The sequence below is a fragment of the Gobio gobio genome (assembly GCF_949357685.1).
Source record: "Gobio gobio genome assembly, chromosome: 3".
NCBI lineage: Eukaryota > Metazoa > Chordata > Actinopteri > Cypriniformes > Gobionidae > Gobio > Gobio gobio.
This window is the reverse complement of record NC_137099.1, coordinates 40,930,792-40,946,211: the sequence shown is the minus strand read 5'-3', so window position 1 is coordinate 40,946,211 and position 15,420 is coordinate 40,930,792. Positions and strand designations below refer to the sequence as shown.

The 15,420-nt window shown below is 36.8% G+C and overlaps 1 protein-coding gene across 3 annotated transcripts in view; it reads right to left on the bottom strand.

The window, feature by feature from the left end:
• Positions 1–500: 500 nt before the first annotated feature.
• galnt7 (UDP-N-acetyl-alpha-D-galactosamine: polypeptide N-acetylgalactosaminyltransferase 7) overlaps positions 501–15,420 on the bottom strand; it is a 26,472-nt gene continuing 11,552 nt past the window's right edge. Inside the window, exons 4-13 of one of the 3 annotated variants that reach the window (XM_079812185.1) lie at positions 11,394–11,524; positions 11,231–11,310; positions 9,751–9,933; positions 9,414–9,596; positions 7,882–7,999; positions 5,212–5,334; positions 4,871–5,089; positions 4,668–4,766; positions 4,457–4,585; positions 509–1,456 (exon numbers count right to left, since the gene is read on the bottom strand). In XM_079812185.1, coding sequence (XP_079668311.1) covers positions 1,319–1,456; positions 4,457–4,585; positions 4,668–4,766; positions 4,871–5,089; positions 5,212–5,334; positions 7,882–7,999; positions 9,414–9,596; positions 9,751–9,933; positions 11,231–11,310; positions 11,394–11,524 — 1,403 coding nt within the window. In that variant the 3' untranslated portion in view covers positions 509–1,318. Of the gene's footprint in view, positions 1,457–4,456; positions 4,586–4,667; positions 4,767–4,870; positions 5,090–5,211; positions 5,335–7,881; positions 8,000–9,413; positions 9,597–9,750; positions 9,934–11,230; positions 11,311–11,393; positions 11,525–15,420 lie in introns of all 3 variants that reach the window. The other 2 variants (XM_079812183.1, XM_079812184.1) reach the window with 2 other exon arrangements.

Here is a 15,420-nt window from a genome sequence, read left to right as displayed (position 1 = left end):
ATTTAAGTACATTAATGATTTATGTTCTGGCAGAGTCCTTTTGCTTGGTCATGTGACATGTGATCCTATATATAGGTTGGATATATTGTGCTGTGACAATAGCTGTATATTTGACATCTGCTCAACTGCATCTAAAAGTTCAGGCTACTGTCTTAAATACTCTCAGCACATGAACAGTTTTGTAATCATTCAAACGCTTTGGATCACTTCCACGTTAGGTGCTTTCCAAGAACGGTGCCAAAAAAATCATAACTTATACGTTAAAAGGGAGGTGCTTAACGTTCATGAACAAAATGTGAATTAACTATTTAAATTTTAGGTTTGCAACCCTGTTACTTAAATACAGAAACCATGATTTTTTTTTAAGGACTAATTTAAAACCTACTTTTCATGCTTCAATTTTAAATTGGGTAAAACAATAACATCTTGTGTATCAAAGAGATTTATGCAACAAAAAAATGCTAAGTTAATCCCCATGATCATCTAAAAATAATTAAAATCTGGTGAAAACAACTTTAATACAGCATCAAACTGGTAAAAATGTTCATTTATTTTCTTGAGAAAACAGCCATTATAAGTTAGATATTTACACCTTCATTCAGAACCCCACTATCTCAATGTTAATTTAGAAATAATCATATTTACATTGTATAAAACAAACAAATTTACACATTGCAATCACTCACCCTTAAAACATAACTTTGCACCACTTGCTTGGTGATTTTTGGCCATGAATAGTAGAATTAATCATAGATTTTCACAAACAAGTAAACAAATATTCCCCCAACCAAACATTTATGCAGTAGACAAAAATAAATGCATTTTTTTCACTGTTGACATCTTGTCCCCATTTCCCATTTCTTTCCACTCCCATTCTTTACCCATTGTGCCAAAGACGAAAATAGTTAAAGTGGCAGGTTGTCATCTCAAACATAATGAAATTCCAGTGTTAAAAAAATATATGCATCCCAGTACTTGATGGACAACCTTTACTTTATAATGGAGCAGCAACAGAAGTGGTATTAGTTAATTTACCTCAGCACACATTGTGCACATTCTACAAAAAGAGAAAAACATTCTGTTAGGTAGACCCCTCCAATCCACAGATTCCAAAGAAAAACCCATGCGATGGACACTGGGGACGAACCGATGTAAACATTGTCTTCAATGGAGTGGAGAGAAAAAAAGATGTTTATGATCAGAGTTCAGTTATTGTGGCAATGACTAAAACTTCATTAGTCACATGTATACTGGTAAAACATGTTTCTGTGGTTTTTTTTTCTTTTTCTTGAAGCACATTTGAGAGTAAAGCCAGCTCTCAAACCGCCACAATGTTGTTCATCTCCCACTTCTGTGAGCTCTTATTGTTGTCACAGTCAGCTATATAAACCTTGTGCAACACATCAGAGCGATCCAAGCATTTCCCTGTAGGTACATGTGTGAATCGATGCAGATCCTACGAGAAATCAGAAGTGATGCAAAAGTTCACTGAAGAATCAATACAGAAAGGTACAAAATAAAGTTTGTTAACGCTTTACAATAAAGTTAATAAATTAGTATCACAAACAATCTAAAAAACGACTATTTTACAGCATTTATTAATGTATATACTATTAGTCATTGTTAAATGACAAATTACATGTTTGCTAACTAAGGGTTATTGTTTTGTTTTATGTTTTGCTATTGTTCAAAAGTTGGTTGTCGATAATATATAAAAAAAAAAGAAATTAATAATTTTATTCATCAAGGATGCATTAAAATGATGAAAAGGGACAGTAAAGACTTTCACATTGTTACAAAAATGTTCTATTTCAAATAAACGATAATCAAAGAATCCTGAAAAAAGTATCTTGGTTTACAGAAAAACGTTAAGCAACTGTTTTCAACATTGATAATAATAAGAAAAGCACCAAATCAGCATATTATAATGATTTTTAAAGGATCATGTGACACTGAAGACTGGAGTAATGATGCTGAAAATTCAGCTTTGCCATCACAGAAATAACTTACATTTTAAAATTAGTGCAGTCAAAATTAACGTTTTTTTTTCTTTTTTCAATGTAACACGTTAAAACATATTTAACGCAGTAGCTGTTTGTTTTTCTGTCATCTTTTGGCTGCGCTACAGTATATGATCATGCTATCATTCCTTAAAGTGCTATTAAACCATCCAAGCATGATGATATGCAAAAAAGAATTTAAATCTTTACTGGCGTGCTGTCTGTGAACAAACGCCTGAAACACGCTCAAAGGAAGCCCCTTCAGATAGCATGACAGTTCTGTTTTACGCTTGAATGGACAAAAACACAAATTTATGCCAAAATTCCTGATTTGTCGAGTATCCTCGTAAGCACAGTCTTAAATGACTTAAAGTGTTAAATTAACACAAATAATTGTGAGAAAATAGGATGCGTGTCAGATCGGGGTCAAGTGCGTCAGGTCTTAAAGTGACAGCAGCCTAATAAACCTGCTGCTCTTTGTGATTAATGTTAATCAAAGAACAAACCACAAAGAGAAATATAGCTGTACGCAGCAATACTGGGGCCAAGCGCAACAGAAGCAAACAAGGAAGCTAGCAGCAGACCAACTGAAAAAATGAGTGCAATTTTAAGCAAAATTGTTAAAACCCCACATTAAAACATTGAGGTGTATAGAGCCAATGTGATATTTTGTTCTATTATAGCACCACCAAGAGGTACAATCCTACCATTTTTTGTATGTGTCCTCGGAGTGAGCTCATACACGTGTGTGTCAATTTTGGTGAAAATATCTCGTTTAGTTTTTGAGTTATAGACATTTATATGAAAAAACACGTAAAAAATGACTGACACCTGACTTTGATTGGATTTTACTACCTCTTAATATCAATATTTTGACATTTGGGCATTCATTTATCGCTAGCAACCTATGTTTCCGAACTTCTGACGCTGGTTTCGTCTCGATCGGACTAGCGGTTTCGAAGATATCAGCTAACATTTTAGAAGCGCTAAATTACCAAGCTGAGCAAACCATACGCCCGAAACCTGGCAAGTCTGGTATCATTGGACTCGGCAAGGATTCAGGAGACAAAAAAAATGTACTCCCATGAAAATAAGTCAACCACACCCAAAGTTATAAGCATTTGGAAAAAAAATGATCCACTAGGTGGCGCTGTTTAAAAACTTCTCAGGCTCCTTCAGGGCATTGTGCTGATGACCCATACCGAGTTTTGTAACAATCCGTTCATGAGTTCATAAAATACAGCATTTTAGCACATAATTCAAAATGGCAGACAGCCAAAATGGCCGATATGGTAAAACTGGATATCGGACGACTCGGCATGACATCCTGAATCTAACGAGATCACTTGATTTTATGATTTTTGGATAAACAGTTCAGAAGTTATAAGCAAAAATAGCAATTTTTCGTATCTCCGGACCAGTAGATGACGCTGTGCCGAAACGCTGCAGGTTGCCTCGGGTTATGCTTATGATAACATGTACCAAGTTTGGTTTGAATATGATAAAGCGTTACAGAGATATAGCCTTAAGTGTATTTTTGAAAAAATTTGTTTGCGCGTTTATCAAAAACGATTTAACGAATCAACTAGAATTCCAATTTTTTTTGTCAAAATGGTCTGAAGATGATCTGGTTCAATTTTCGTGCAAATCGGACAAACCGTCTAGGACGAGTTTGCAAAAGTAGGTTTTTCCGAAAATTCTAAATGGCGGGAAAATTTTCATGACGGAAGTTTTTTGTTTCTAGCCCTTATGTTTCAAAAGTTATTAGCATAAACATGAGTGCAAATTTGGACAGGTGGTGGCGCTAGAGGGATTGAGCAAGAGATTAAAAATTTGCTTAAGTAACAGGTGGGACTATTCTCTATCTGTGTGCCAAATTTCATAACTTTCCCGCAAGCGGTTCTATGGGCGCCATAGACTCAAGAGCGGAAGAAGAAGAAGAAGAAGAAACGGAAGAAGAAGAATAGTAAGAACGCTAACGATTTCAAAAGGTGCCTTCAGCCTAAAAATTGACTGAATAACATTTGATAACTTTATTTAATTTCTGTATATTTCCTACCTGTTAGACCTACCTGAAATTCTTAAAGCACTGTTTACAAGATTACATGGATAAAACACAATGAAAACAATACTCTTTTGTGCATTTTAGCAGGGCAGGTAAAAATCTGAACCATCCCACCTGGAAAAAAATCCTTACTAATATATTAAAAGCTCAGCTAAATAAGACCTTTATTACAATGGGTTTATGTGAAGATTGTTTTAAATTCACTTAAATTAAATGTAATATATTTTTTAAAGCCTATTAAATGTTAGTCTATAGCTTTGAATTATACTGTAATGTCGAATGGCTATAATGAATGTTATCAACATGACTGACTTGTGGTAAAAATGGTGGTTTTGTTGATTATGGACTCGGGCTGCAATTCAAAACAGGCTCAATACGTGTTGTGACATACCTTAAAGTATCTCCACTCCGTGTACTCGTTCAAGTTGCAGTGTGTTATGATGACGGCAGATCCATCTCCCCCCTTTGTCAGGCACTGATCATACTGCATGAGCTGGTTTGCTTCATTGATTCTGAATAGCTATTCAGAAAGGCAAAATAAAAATGAGATTGCTCTAAAAACTGTCAAAGCAAAGTACTGCTGCTAAAACATTTCCCTTTACCTGATTCCCACCCATTCTGTGACAAGGCCCAATCTCGACATTGCCACCATTGGTGTGGCCCATGCTGTCGATGCAGTAGCTGGTCTCAAATCCACGGATCTATCGAAAGAAAAAGCGACTGAATGATGACAAATTCCACAACATGCACCATCACTCTAATCAACAGAATTTTCTGCGTTTATTGATTAACTACATATATGCACCTCTCCCCAGTCGACATTCTTTGGAGGCAGTGGGTAATGTAGAGGGATGTCATAGGCAATCTCTTCCATGAACCACTTGAAGCTCTTGCAGCGACGTTCCTCTCGGAACTTTTTCAAGCTGCTGATGTCCCCATAGGCCAGCGTGAGAGTCTCAGGCCGACTGGCGTAGAAATAGTCCTTATACTCATCCCACCACACCTCCACTACCCGTACATAGTTCTACATGCAGTAAATAAGAAGAAGGGAGATTACAGACTGGATTAAAGTGCATCAGTAAAGTACAGTTTTGTTTTCAGAAATTCAGAAAAGTCTGATTATAGAATAAAAAGAGTAAAACTGACCTTAAGTGTGGGGGATGAGCCTACATGAGCAGGAGGTGGATTTCCCTGCCAGCCCTGCAGACGGTAGATGTGCCCCACCCGTGAACATGGCACGAACAGAAGCTGCCCACCACATTGCCATATCTACACAGGACACACACATGGCAGGGATTCCGAAAGTGAAACTGCTGAAGTTGGATAACAATGTTGCTCTTAATGTAGAAGTTTATTTTGTGGTAATGACAGTATGTCTGACTGTACATTATATTATTGTTTATTACTTATTTATGGGAATTAAGTATTGATTTGAGTAAACAAATATTTTATTATTCTACTTGTAGAGCCATCTGATAAGACAAAACACAAGCACAGCTACACAAGAAAAATGTTTGTGCAGACAGTTACAAAGTGTTGCACTGGACAAAGACCATTTGAATACTGATTCTGATTGGTCACTTCCATGTCATTCAAATCATAGACTGTAAAGTGAAGCCGCCAATGTCCAAATATGGCACTGACATCTTGGAGCCAGAGTCTGCGCAGTAGTGAGCGTGAAGTGGAGCCACGGTATAAAGGCCCCGCCCACAATCGCGCAGAATCGGTTAGTACAGTTAAATGCCGAACAATTGTGTAAAATAAACGGTTATGGAAATGTAGAAATTAAAGTTGAAGCTCCAATCTCCACCAGAAAAAAAAAAAAAAAGTCTGTTGATGCCTCAGTGACGACTTAGCTCAGAGAAGCAGTCAACCGTGATGTCATACCCCCGATTTTATAGCATCAAATAACTAACTAAAATTAAACTAATTAATTAAAAAATACGAACACTAGAACTTACATCTGTGATAAACTACCAAACGACAGAAACCAACTTTGTAAAAAAATGATTTGAAGTCTAATTTGATTGTTTAGTTTGTCTCACGTCCCATAAGATTACATGAAGAGGGCAGGGTTTATGACCAATACTGCATCCAGCCACCTGGGGGCGATCAAAAAGTTTTGCCTTCACTTTTCAGGACTTGTGTGGCACACTCAGTGTTGCCAGATTGGGCGGTTTTGAAAAAAAATGTTTTGATTGTGCGGGTAAAAACAGGCTTGGGCGGGTGGACAAAATTTGGGCTGGTTTGGGGGCAGTTTGGCGGTTTTCAAACATCAAAATGTTATAGTCTAATTGGTTCATAAACTCAAGTGTGTTTGTACTCCATAAAATCAGTCATCATGACACACACTGGCCCCGCGTAGAGTCAGCTGGCATTGGTGTAGACGTCGCCGAAGACCACACACTTTCAGCCAATCAGCGATTAGCAGGGACAGATTTTCAGCGCGAAATTGTAGCTGGATATCAAGTGATCGCTATGCCAAAGTGGCATAAATATACAATAAGTTATCTACAGTAATGAGTGGGAGAGTGAACCAACTCTCAAAACGTGGATTACACCTGTGACTCAAAGACTTAAATATAACGAACTCTAAGAGCACAGCTGAATGACTTGAATTGAAATCGAATACATGTCTCCTGTCCATCATCGTATGCACAGAACATATGCAACTTTTAAAACCGTCTAGTCTGCCCTCTACTCGTCCCGACAGCTGCTGAAAGAGGTTTGCATAAACGATTAATCCATTTTGACTGTGTTAAGTTCTGCGTTATGTTCTACAAATATGTACTTCACGAAAGACAACGTTACTGTAGTTCTGTCTGAAGTTAAAGCACAACACAAAGGTAGACACATTCTTGTAGTTATTTTTTTGTTGTAGTACTATCGTACAGTATGCATCAGTGAATGACACATTTTGGCTGGTGTGTGTAATGCCTGCTAATTACGTTGTTTATTCCGATCACTTATATTGGGCACTTGTTGTACTTAAATTAGTTTATTCATACTGTTGACATTTGAAAATGATCATCGGTTAATTTCGTGATTTTGACAGTTTCCACTTGGACATTTTAGTCATGCATGACTGTATTTGAATGTATTTGCCCTGTTTTGATCCGTTTTCCTGGGAAATTAATTTATTTTAATTTTATTTTGTCATCATTATTTTGTTTTTAGGAGATAAAATGGTGCTAACTAATCTTGATTGACATGGCAATAAAATTATATCACATTATTCTGGCAGTTCAAATTTTGGGCGTTTTTTTCTTGGATTGGGCGGGTTTTAATGAGCTTTTGGGCTGGAAATCGTCAACCCATTCTGGCAACACTGGGCAAACAATTTTTTTTGTTTGTTAAGAAAAATGGAATATCAAAGTAGTTATAAATTAATTCTCTGTGCACATATTTTTTTTTATTCTAGTGTTTGTAATCTTTAAAATCAAAATAACTTCCCCCTCCCTCTTGTAATGTCATCTCTTTTCATTTCTGTGACGACGTGATATATCGACACGAGGGCAGCCTGTCACTTACATGAGATCACAGTAATAGCAAACTCCAACGATTCAACCATCCAATCAATTTCCGTTGAACAAAAGTCCCTGAAAAAGTCCCACCCAACATTTTGTTTCACTTACCCATGTAAAGAACTTTACCCAAGTTATTTCCATAATAGGAAAGAAAAGACTATCACAACTTCTGTTTCATGCCGACTTTAAACCAAACTTTTTACACAGAATTAACCTTTATGCAAACTTTGGTGGGGAAAAAAAGCAAAATTTTCAATTGAGACCACTGCCAATTTAAACTAAAGTTTACCTTGTAGGAAATCTCAAAGTTTTCTCCTCCCCAGATCTGAAGGCCTGGGTCATAGAGGCCCAGCTCGAAGAAAAAATCTCTTTCTATTGCAAAGAGTCCTCCAGCCATGGCAGGAGACCTGATGCACAAATTCACCCATCAGGAATGTTCACCCCTTACTTTTTACACACATACAATACGTTATTTTACAACATTAAGAGATGAGGCCTTGTTCAGACAGGCAGTAAAAAAAAAATTGTAGTCTGAAATGAAAAATTAAGTAGACAACAAATGTCAAAATATGCACGTCACGGCTGTTGACTACAATTAAAGGGTTAGTTCCCCCAAAAATGAAAATTGTGTCATTAATTACTTACCCTCATGTCGTGCGACACCTGTAAGACCTCCGTTCATCTTTGGAACAGAAATGAAGATATTTTAGTGTAAATCTGATGGCTCTGAAAGGCCTCAAATGACACAATGGCTGATTCGACTCGCTGATTCATAACGCGTCGAAGCTTTATGATGCCTTGTTTTGAAATCGTCATCACTATGGAAGTCGTTATTTAGGGTTTTTTTGCACGCAAAAACTATTCTCGTCGCTTCATAAAGTTATTTTAGAACCACTGTAGAGAGATGGACTTTGTAACGACGTCTTTAGTACCTTTTAAGGGTCTTGAGAGTGTAAAGTGCCATTGTGCCAATGGAGGCCTTTCAGAGCCATCAGATTTCAACTAAAATATCTTCATTTCTGTTCCGAAGATGAACGGAGGTCTTACGGGTGTCGACCGACATGAGGGTAAGTAATTAATGACAGAATTTTCATTTTTGGGTGAACTAACCCTTTAATGTATTTTCACAGTGTGAACAAAACCAAAGAGACACCAAAACAAGCAGTAAAATGCTGACATACAATCAGGACGTTTCCATTATACTATCAGGATGTGCCAATTTCTTTTTAAATAAATTGCCCATGTTCTGTCTCAGCGCCTACATAATTTAGCAACATTTTGGTGTCTCTTTTTAGGTTACATTGCCCATAGAATCAAACATCAGCAAGACTTTATAGCAGAGGAGTGCACAGAAATAGTATGTAATGTAAAGATGAAGTTGTGGGTTAAAATTCAAGCAGCATACACACTGTCCCTTGTTTGGTGACACTTATATGTACACTTGGGTTGTAGACTTATGCCAAGTCACTGCCACAAAAGAGATCAGTTGGAGACAAGAGAGAATGGAGACTGCATGCAAAGAGAAGCAGAAACAAGGTCTATGAGTTGTTAGTTTCTAAATTCAAGTAGTTGAGCGACTCAACCAGAACAGCCTTAGTGGAGTCATAATATATGAAGTATTTTATTAAATCACTTCATTATTTTATGACCACTTTATAGCAGTTAGTATACAGCTTTAGCACTTTGCAGGAAGTATCTAATGAGCATCAAAAACAGACAAGCAGACCACCACCAATCTTTACAAGAGAGAGACAAAGTCTCTCCAATTATATGTGTGTTGTGGTCAGCCCTAATCAGCTTGGGATTATGGCACTAAATTACCGATAGGGCTCAGTTCTAGTTAGTCTCTTCTGCTTCTCCTTGCTACCCAGCGGCACGCGTTTCCAAAGCATGCTCCAGTCCCATGCTCCTCTGGCAAAGCCATCCTCGTCCCCGCCCCCCTGGGGATCGATGTTGTAAGTCTTGCCGCTAATAGAATCTATGAGCGGCACTGTGCTCACCGTTCTGAACATGACCAAAGAGGATGGAGGAGAGGCAAGGGGGACGTCCATGCAAGCAAACATGGACACACATACACAGACAAGGGGGTGGGGGAGACAAAACAAGAGAGAGATAGAATGGATTTAATGATCATGCTTATGGGAGGGTGGAAGTTTACCGATAAGGCTCTGTCTTATGTTTTCTCTTAGCCTTCTCCCTGCTGCTAAGAGGGACCCTTTTCCACAGGAGGCTCCAGTCCCAGGCGCCTCGCGCCAGACCATCCTCGTCCCCGCCCTGCTGTGGCTCTATGGTATAATCATTGCCGTCTATGTAATCTATCAACGGTACTGTGCAGACCGTTCTGCAACATTAACACAACACAGTATTAACAATACATTTAGGTTAAGATAAAAAATACCACACCTGTGTAGTGTATTAGAAATCAAATGTCAAAAATATTTTATATTAATAGTTGAACAACTTGTCCGCAAAAATAAAAGTCATGTGGTCCAACCAAAATGCAGAAAAAAAACTATATCATACAGAGGGACCCCTGCAGACCTTCTTAAAAGTCTTTTAAATAATTTGACATTTTTATGGCAAGATTAGTTCAGACTGAATGTTTAATGATGCTTATGAAATCATAATATTTATATAAAAATGTGTTCACCTAAAAATATATTTAAAAATTCATTTTGAAAATAGTGATTAAGATTAGGGCTGGAATGGCACGTTGATATGTTCAATCCCTGATCCCCTGTCATGTTTCACACAAAACAAAACTCTAGAGCAGATACTAATAGCTAGTATGGAAGCGCCGCTTAATACGGTTGTGCTCATACAGCGTTTTGTTTTTACGAGCGTGACAACCCCATTCTATAACCCGAACTGACACTTGCACTTTCAGGACTCACAACAGCATTCTTGACAAACCCATGCTGAATGAACGGAACCGCACTGGACCACTAGTTGTCTGGCATGTCACATAATGCGAGAGCCACAGTGAACTGTATAATCATGACGTGTTTAGTTACTAACAGAGATTTGCAGTGGTTACAAGCTGCGAGGTGTGCGGGTCAAACATACTCGATGCATACTCTCTGCATTTAAAGTCCTTGTTATCTGATGGATGAACTCACGCAATGACTCGTTTATTTAACAACACGCTGTCAATTGTGATAAAACTTCCAGATGTTATGGACATCGCCATTTTTGATACTGTCGCTGAATGCAAGTCCTCGTATTAAGCAGCGCTGCCATACTAGCCATTAGCATCTAGTTTTGTTTAGTGTGAAACATGACAGTGGATTAGGAATGGACATAAACAGTGTGTAATCGTTTACTTCGATGCGTTGTTCCAGCCCTAATTAAGATGTGTGCACTCACGTCTTTGAAGGTGCAAGGTAAATGCTACTTTTTATTTTTAGGTTATACCACATGACCTTTTTTAAGTCATTAAATTTAAACCTCTCTTTTAAAACAAGGTTTTTCGTTTGTTTTGTTTTTTTCTTTTAAATATGAAACCAACATGAATAGTAAGAGTACATTTCTAGAAAGCAGACACATGCTTATTAAACAACTTAAATATTCAAAAGATAAATGTATCTTCAAAGTCTCTTTTTAGTGAGCACAAAAGCAGCCTAAAACTTAAGTCATACCTGTCTTTTGAAATGGGGGCCACCAGTGGGGCATACCAGTTTATCCCAACTTCACAATGAGCATCCAGGTAGATCAGCACCTGAAGACAGAACCACAGCGTGAGACAAACAAATAGGTACAGTTATGTAGTACCATTAAACAGTATGTTGATGGGGCCCAAACCTGTCCCAGAGTGGCTTTGCGGGCTCCTATGCTCCTCGCCTGGATCAGACCCTCTCTCTTCTCATTGCGAAACAGTTTGACCAACCCATTCCATTGTTTTATGTACTCCTCCAGCCTCTCTTTAAGATGAACTAAACAGAGAAAACATACACAAACTTTCAGGCTTTGTCTACACTGAGAGACACAAACTGTCATCTAAATTTTTCTTCTTTTTTTTTTGTATGTTGTCCAATTTACCTCATGAGATCCAAGGGGACATAACATGAGCAAATAGCAAAATGTACAGCTTTCTGCCTGCTCTTATTAATTATACCTTGCAAGCAACTCAGTTGTAAAAGAGTTATTGGCATATTGTTCAAACCTACATCATTACTATAGCAGCCAGTGTGGATATAGCAGACATTGATTATGTCTGAACAAGTGGATCCGATTTGACCACTTGCAAATTAACAGTGCAGACAGTCAGCCCTTAAGATTGCACTTGAAAAACAAATCGTGTGTAGCATGAACAAAGTTTTACTGACCTTTACTACTAAACGCATAAAACATTCTGAACCTACTCTTTATTGATTCTTATCGGCAAAGTCTGCCCATTCATTGCATGCATTCATTTATAGTTCCCCTGTGAGTGATCTCTTAAAGAGTAATGATCTCTATTCAGTAACCGTCTGCTTGCTCCATATTAATGAACAAGTGCAAAGCATTAGTCTTCATGCAGACCGGCTACAGGTTGTGGCAAAGATATGTCTCTTTCACTTATTATGAGTGCAGAATAGACTCTCAGGAGAGAGATGTCAAAAAACTAAAGCCATTCATCACTTCTTTTAACCTGAAAAACCAGTAACTGCTAAAAGACAGTCACAACCCAAAACAACAAGAACATGCAAATCATAGAGCATTTAGAAGACTGAGGGGCATCGAAAAGATGTAGGATTCATATTCTGAATCCTCAAAACTCAAACAGAGATTACTCAAACATTAAGCCTTTCCAGGTGATATTAAACTTATTTACTATCCACTTTCTAAATGCATGTTATTGATCTTATTGTGAACAATTTAGAGATTCACCGGCATGCACATTTTGGCCGATACGACAATTCTTTATATTTGAAAGCCGATAACAGATATATTGGCCGATAAATCTAAAGCATAATTACAAAAAACAAAAGGCTCACCATTAAAAGCCATGTCCCAAACACTTCAACATAAAAATCACACATACAATACAGTCGCCTATTATTAACCAGTTTAAGATTCCTTAACTTTAAATACATTTTACACTCCTATGGCCAAATATTCTAAGTGATTTTTTATTTTATTTTTATTTAATATACTTACAATAAAATCACATTACAATGGTTTCATTTTGTTATCATTAACATGAACGATCAATGAATGAACAACACTTCTCCAGGATTTATTAATCTTAGTTAATGTTAATCTCAACATTTAAGACATTTTTAAGATCCAAACTGTATCTGTTAATAGTAGTTACCGTAATGCACTGTGAACTAACATGAACACAGATATTTTATTAACTAACATTAACAAAGGTTGTTGCTCTTTGTTAGTTCATGTTAATGCATTGACAAAAGACTTTATTGTAATTTACCAAAAAATGTATTGCCTAAAAATGAATGAATGAATGAATGAATGGAATGAATGAATGGAATGAATGGAATGAATGACCTAAATACCTAAATAACATTACTTTTGCTACATATAAAGAATCAAAATGCATGTGCCATGGATAAATAAAATGTAATAGCCTCCGCTTGGACAATAAGGAAAAATACGAGAACAATAAAAAATGTTTTTATTATTAAATTAATAATAATAATAATGTCTCAATGTTTTTGCTGCACATGTTGAACTTGACTATATCTTCCTTTTCGAAGTGATTCCAATCGTATTTCAAGTGATTCAAAACCATCATGGTGAACAGCGTGCATATGAATCGTCTCAGCTGAAGGAAATAATCCATTATCGGATCGACATTAACAATGAGTATTTGCCGGCTGATAACGCATCCCTAGAACAATTCATCCGTGCATACGTTTAAAAATAAATAAATAAAAATTATTAAATTGAAAAAAAATTAATAAATACATTAAAAATAATAAATAATATATGTATGTATGTATGTATGTATGTATGTATGTATGTATGTATGTATGTATGTATGTATGCATGTATGTATGTATGTATGCATGTATGTATGCATGTATGTATGCATGTATGTATGCATGTATGTATGTATATATATATATATATATATATATATATATATATATATAAAAAATCAACCTCTTAATGCTTCCAATAGGCCCTTTTCACATGACGTCACGCAACTTCCGTTCCCACACAGAGCCATGTATGATTACTTCCGCCAGCATAGTGAAACGTTATGGAGTTTTATGCTGCGTTCACACCAAACGCGAATAGAGCGTCAAAAGCGCGTCTACCGCGTCTAGTTTGACGCGCGAACATTTTGAATCCATTCATTCACACGTCCGCAGCGTTCAAGGTGCTCCAGGAGCTGCGCTTGGATGACAGCTCGCTCTTACTCCTCTATGTATACTATAAAACGTAATATGTCATAAAACACCACTCTGCCTCTTTTAATTTGCATTAAAAAAATATTAAACATTAATAGCCACACAAATGTGGTTCAGGCAACGCATACCTGGATCATCTTCACTGAATGTATATTTATAACAAACGAAATATAAAACACAACCATGCCTCTTTTCGTTTACATTTAAAAAATAAAATAAAAATATAGGCCTCCACTTTAAGTGTGCATAGGCTATATATGATTATCACTGTAATAAAATTAAATAATTCATAAAACACAACCCAGTCTAAAGTTAAATAGCCTAAAAAAATAAAGTTATGAAACTTCACTTTGCCCTCAGTCAAAAACGATTTGGCAAGCAAATAGATTCATGAGACCAAAGATCGCCCCGAGACCACAGATCGCCCCGAGACCTCAGAGTCAGCGGCAAATGCCAGAAGGACTAGCCGAGGAAAGGCCGCTCTCACCTGGGTTAACGAGCACTGAGCGCCGCTGATCGACTGCATCTCACAGCTCCGAGAACGCCACATAAAAATTTCCAATCACTCGTGCCTCTATTCGCGTTCGGTGTGAACGCAGCTTTACACAGTCCATCTGCCAGAAATACGTTTAGATGATGTGCAGCGACTTTCAGACAAATTTTCGCTTACAACACATTCTAAACTTGATAAAGGATAAAAATACATTGAACAGAACCGGTTTGATTATAAAAGGTAAGCATGTATTTTCCAGCTCAGCTTATAGTGGAGGAGTTAGAATAACGGACCGGTAGTTGTTAGCTTTCTCTTCTGCAAATAGAAAAATTCCTTATATTCTTGATTAATTTAGCGCAATACAGAAAGCAATATTGTAATTGTGTTTCCATAATTCTGATGTTAGCTATAGATTGTGTGTCGTTAGATAAAAGTCGGTAACATATTCGTTTTTAATGTTGTGCTATTTCACCAAAACATTGCTTTGGAATAGTTTCGAATGTAGATGTAGGTGAGAGGGCATTGTCAGACTGAAACATTTTTATTCATAACAGAACAATTAGTCTTTCACTTTTCAGGATGCACCTGAGCTCAATTTTGAGCGTCATGGCAAAGGCTGTGAATAATTATGTGTATGCAAGTTTTTTATTTTTAATAAATTTGCAAATATTTCAAACAAACGTCTTTCACGTTGTAATTTTTTGTGTGTTGATTCTAGAATTTTGAGGAAAATAATGAATTTAATCCATTTTGGAATAAGGCTTCCCATCCAGTTAAAGCTACACTGTGTAACTTTTTTAGTCTATTCTTAGCTAAAAACACTTAGTTCTTTCAAAAATATATGTGCTCATTAATGTATATTTACTTCTTTCAAGTAATAAAGTACTCGTAAGTTTATAATATGCCATTGAAAATACATAAGGTAATGGGATCTAACGGTGGTCGCCATGTTGCCCCTCCATCTTGAAAGTACATT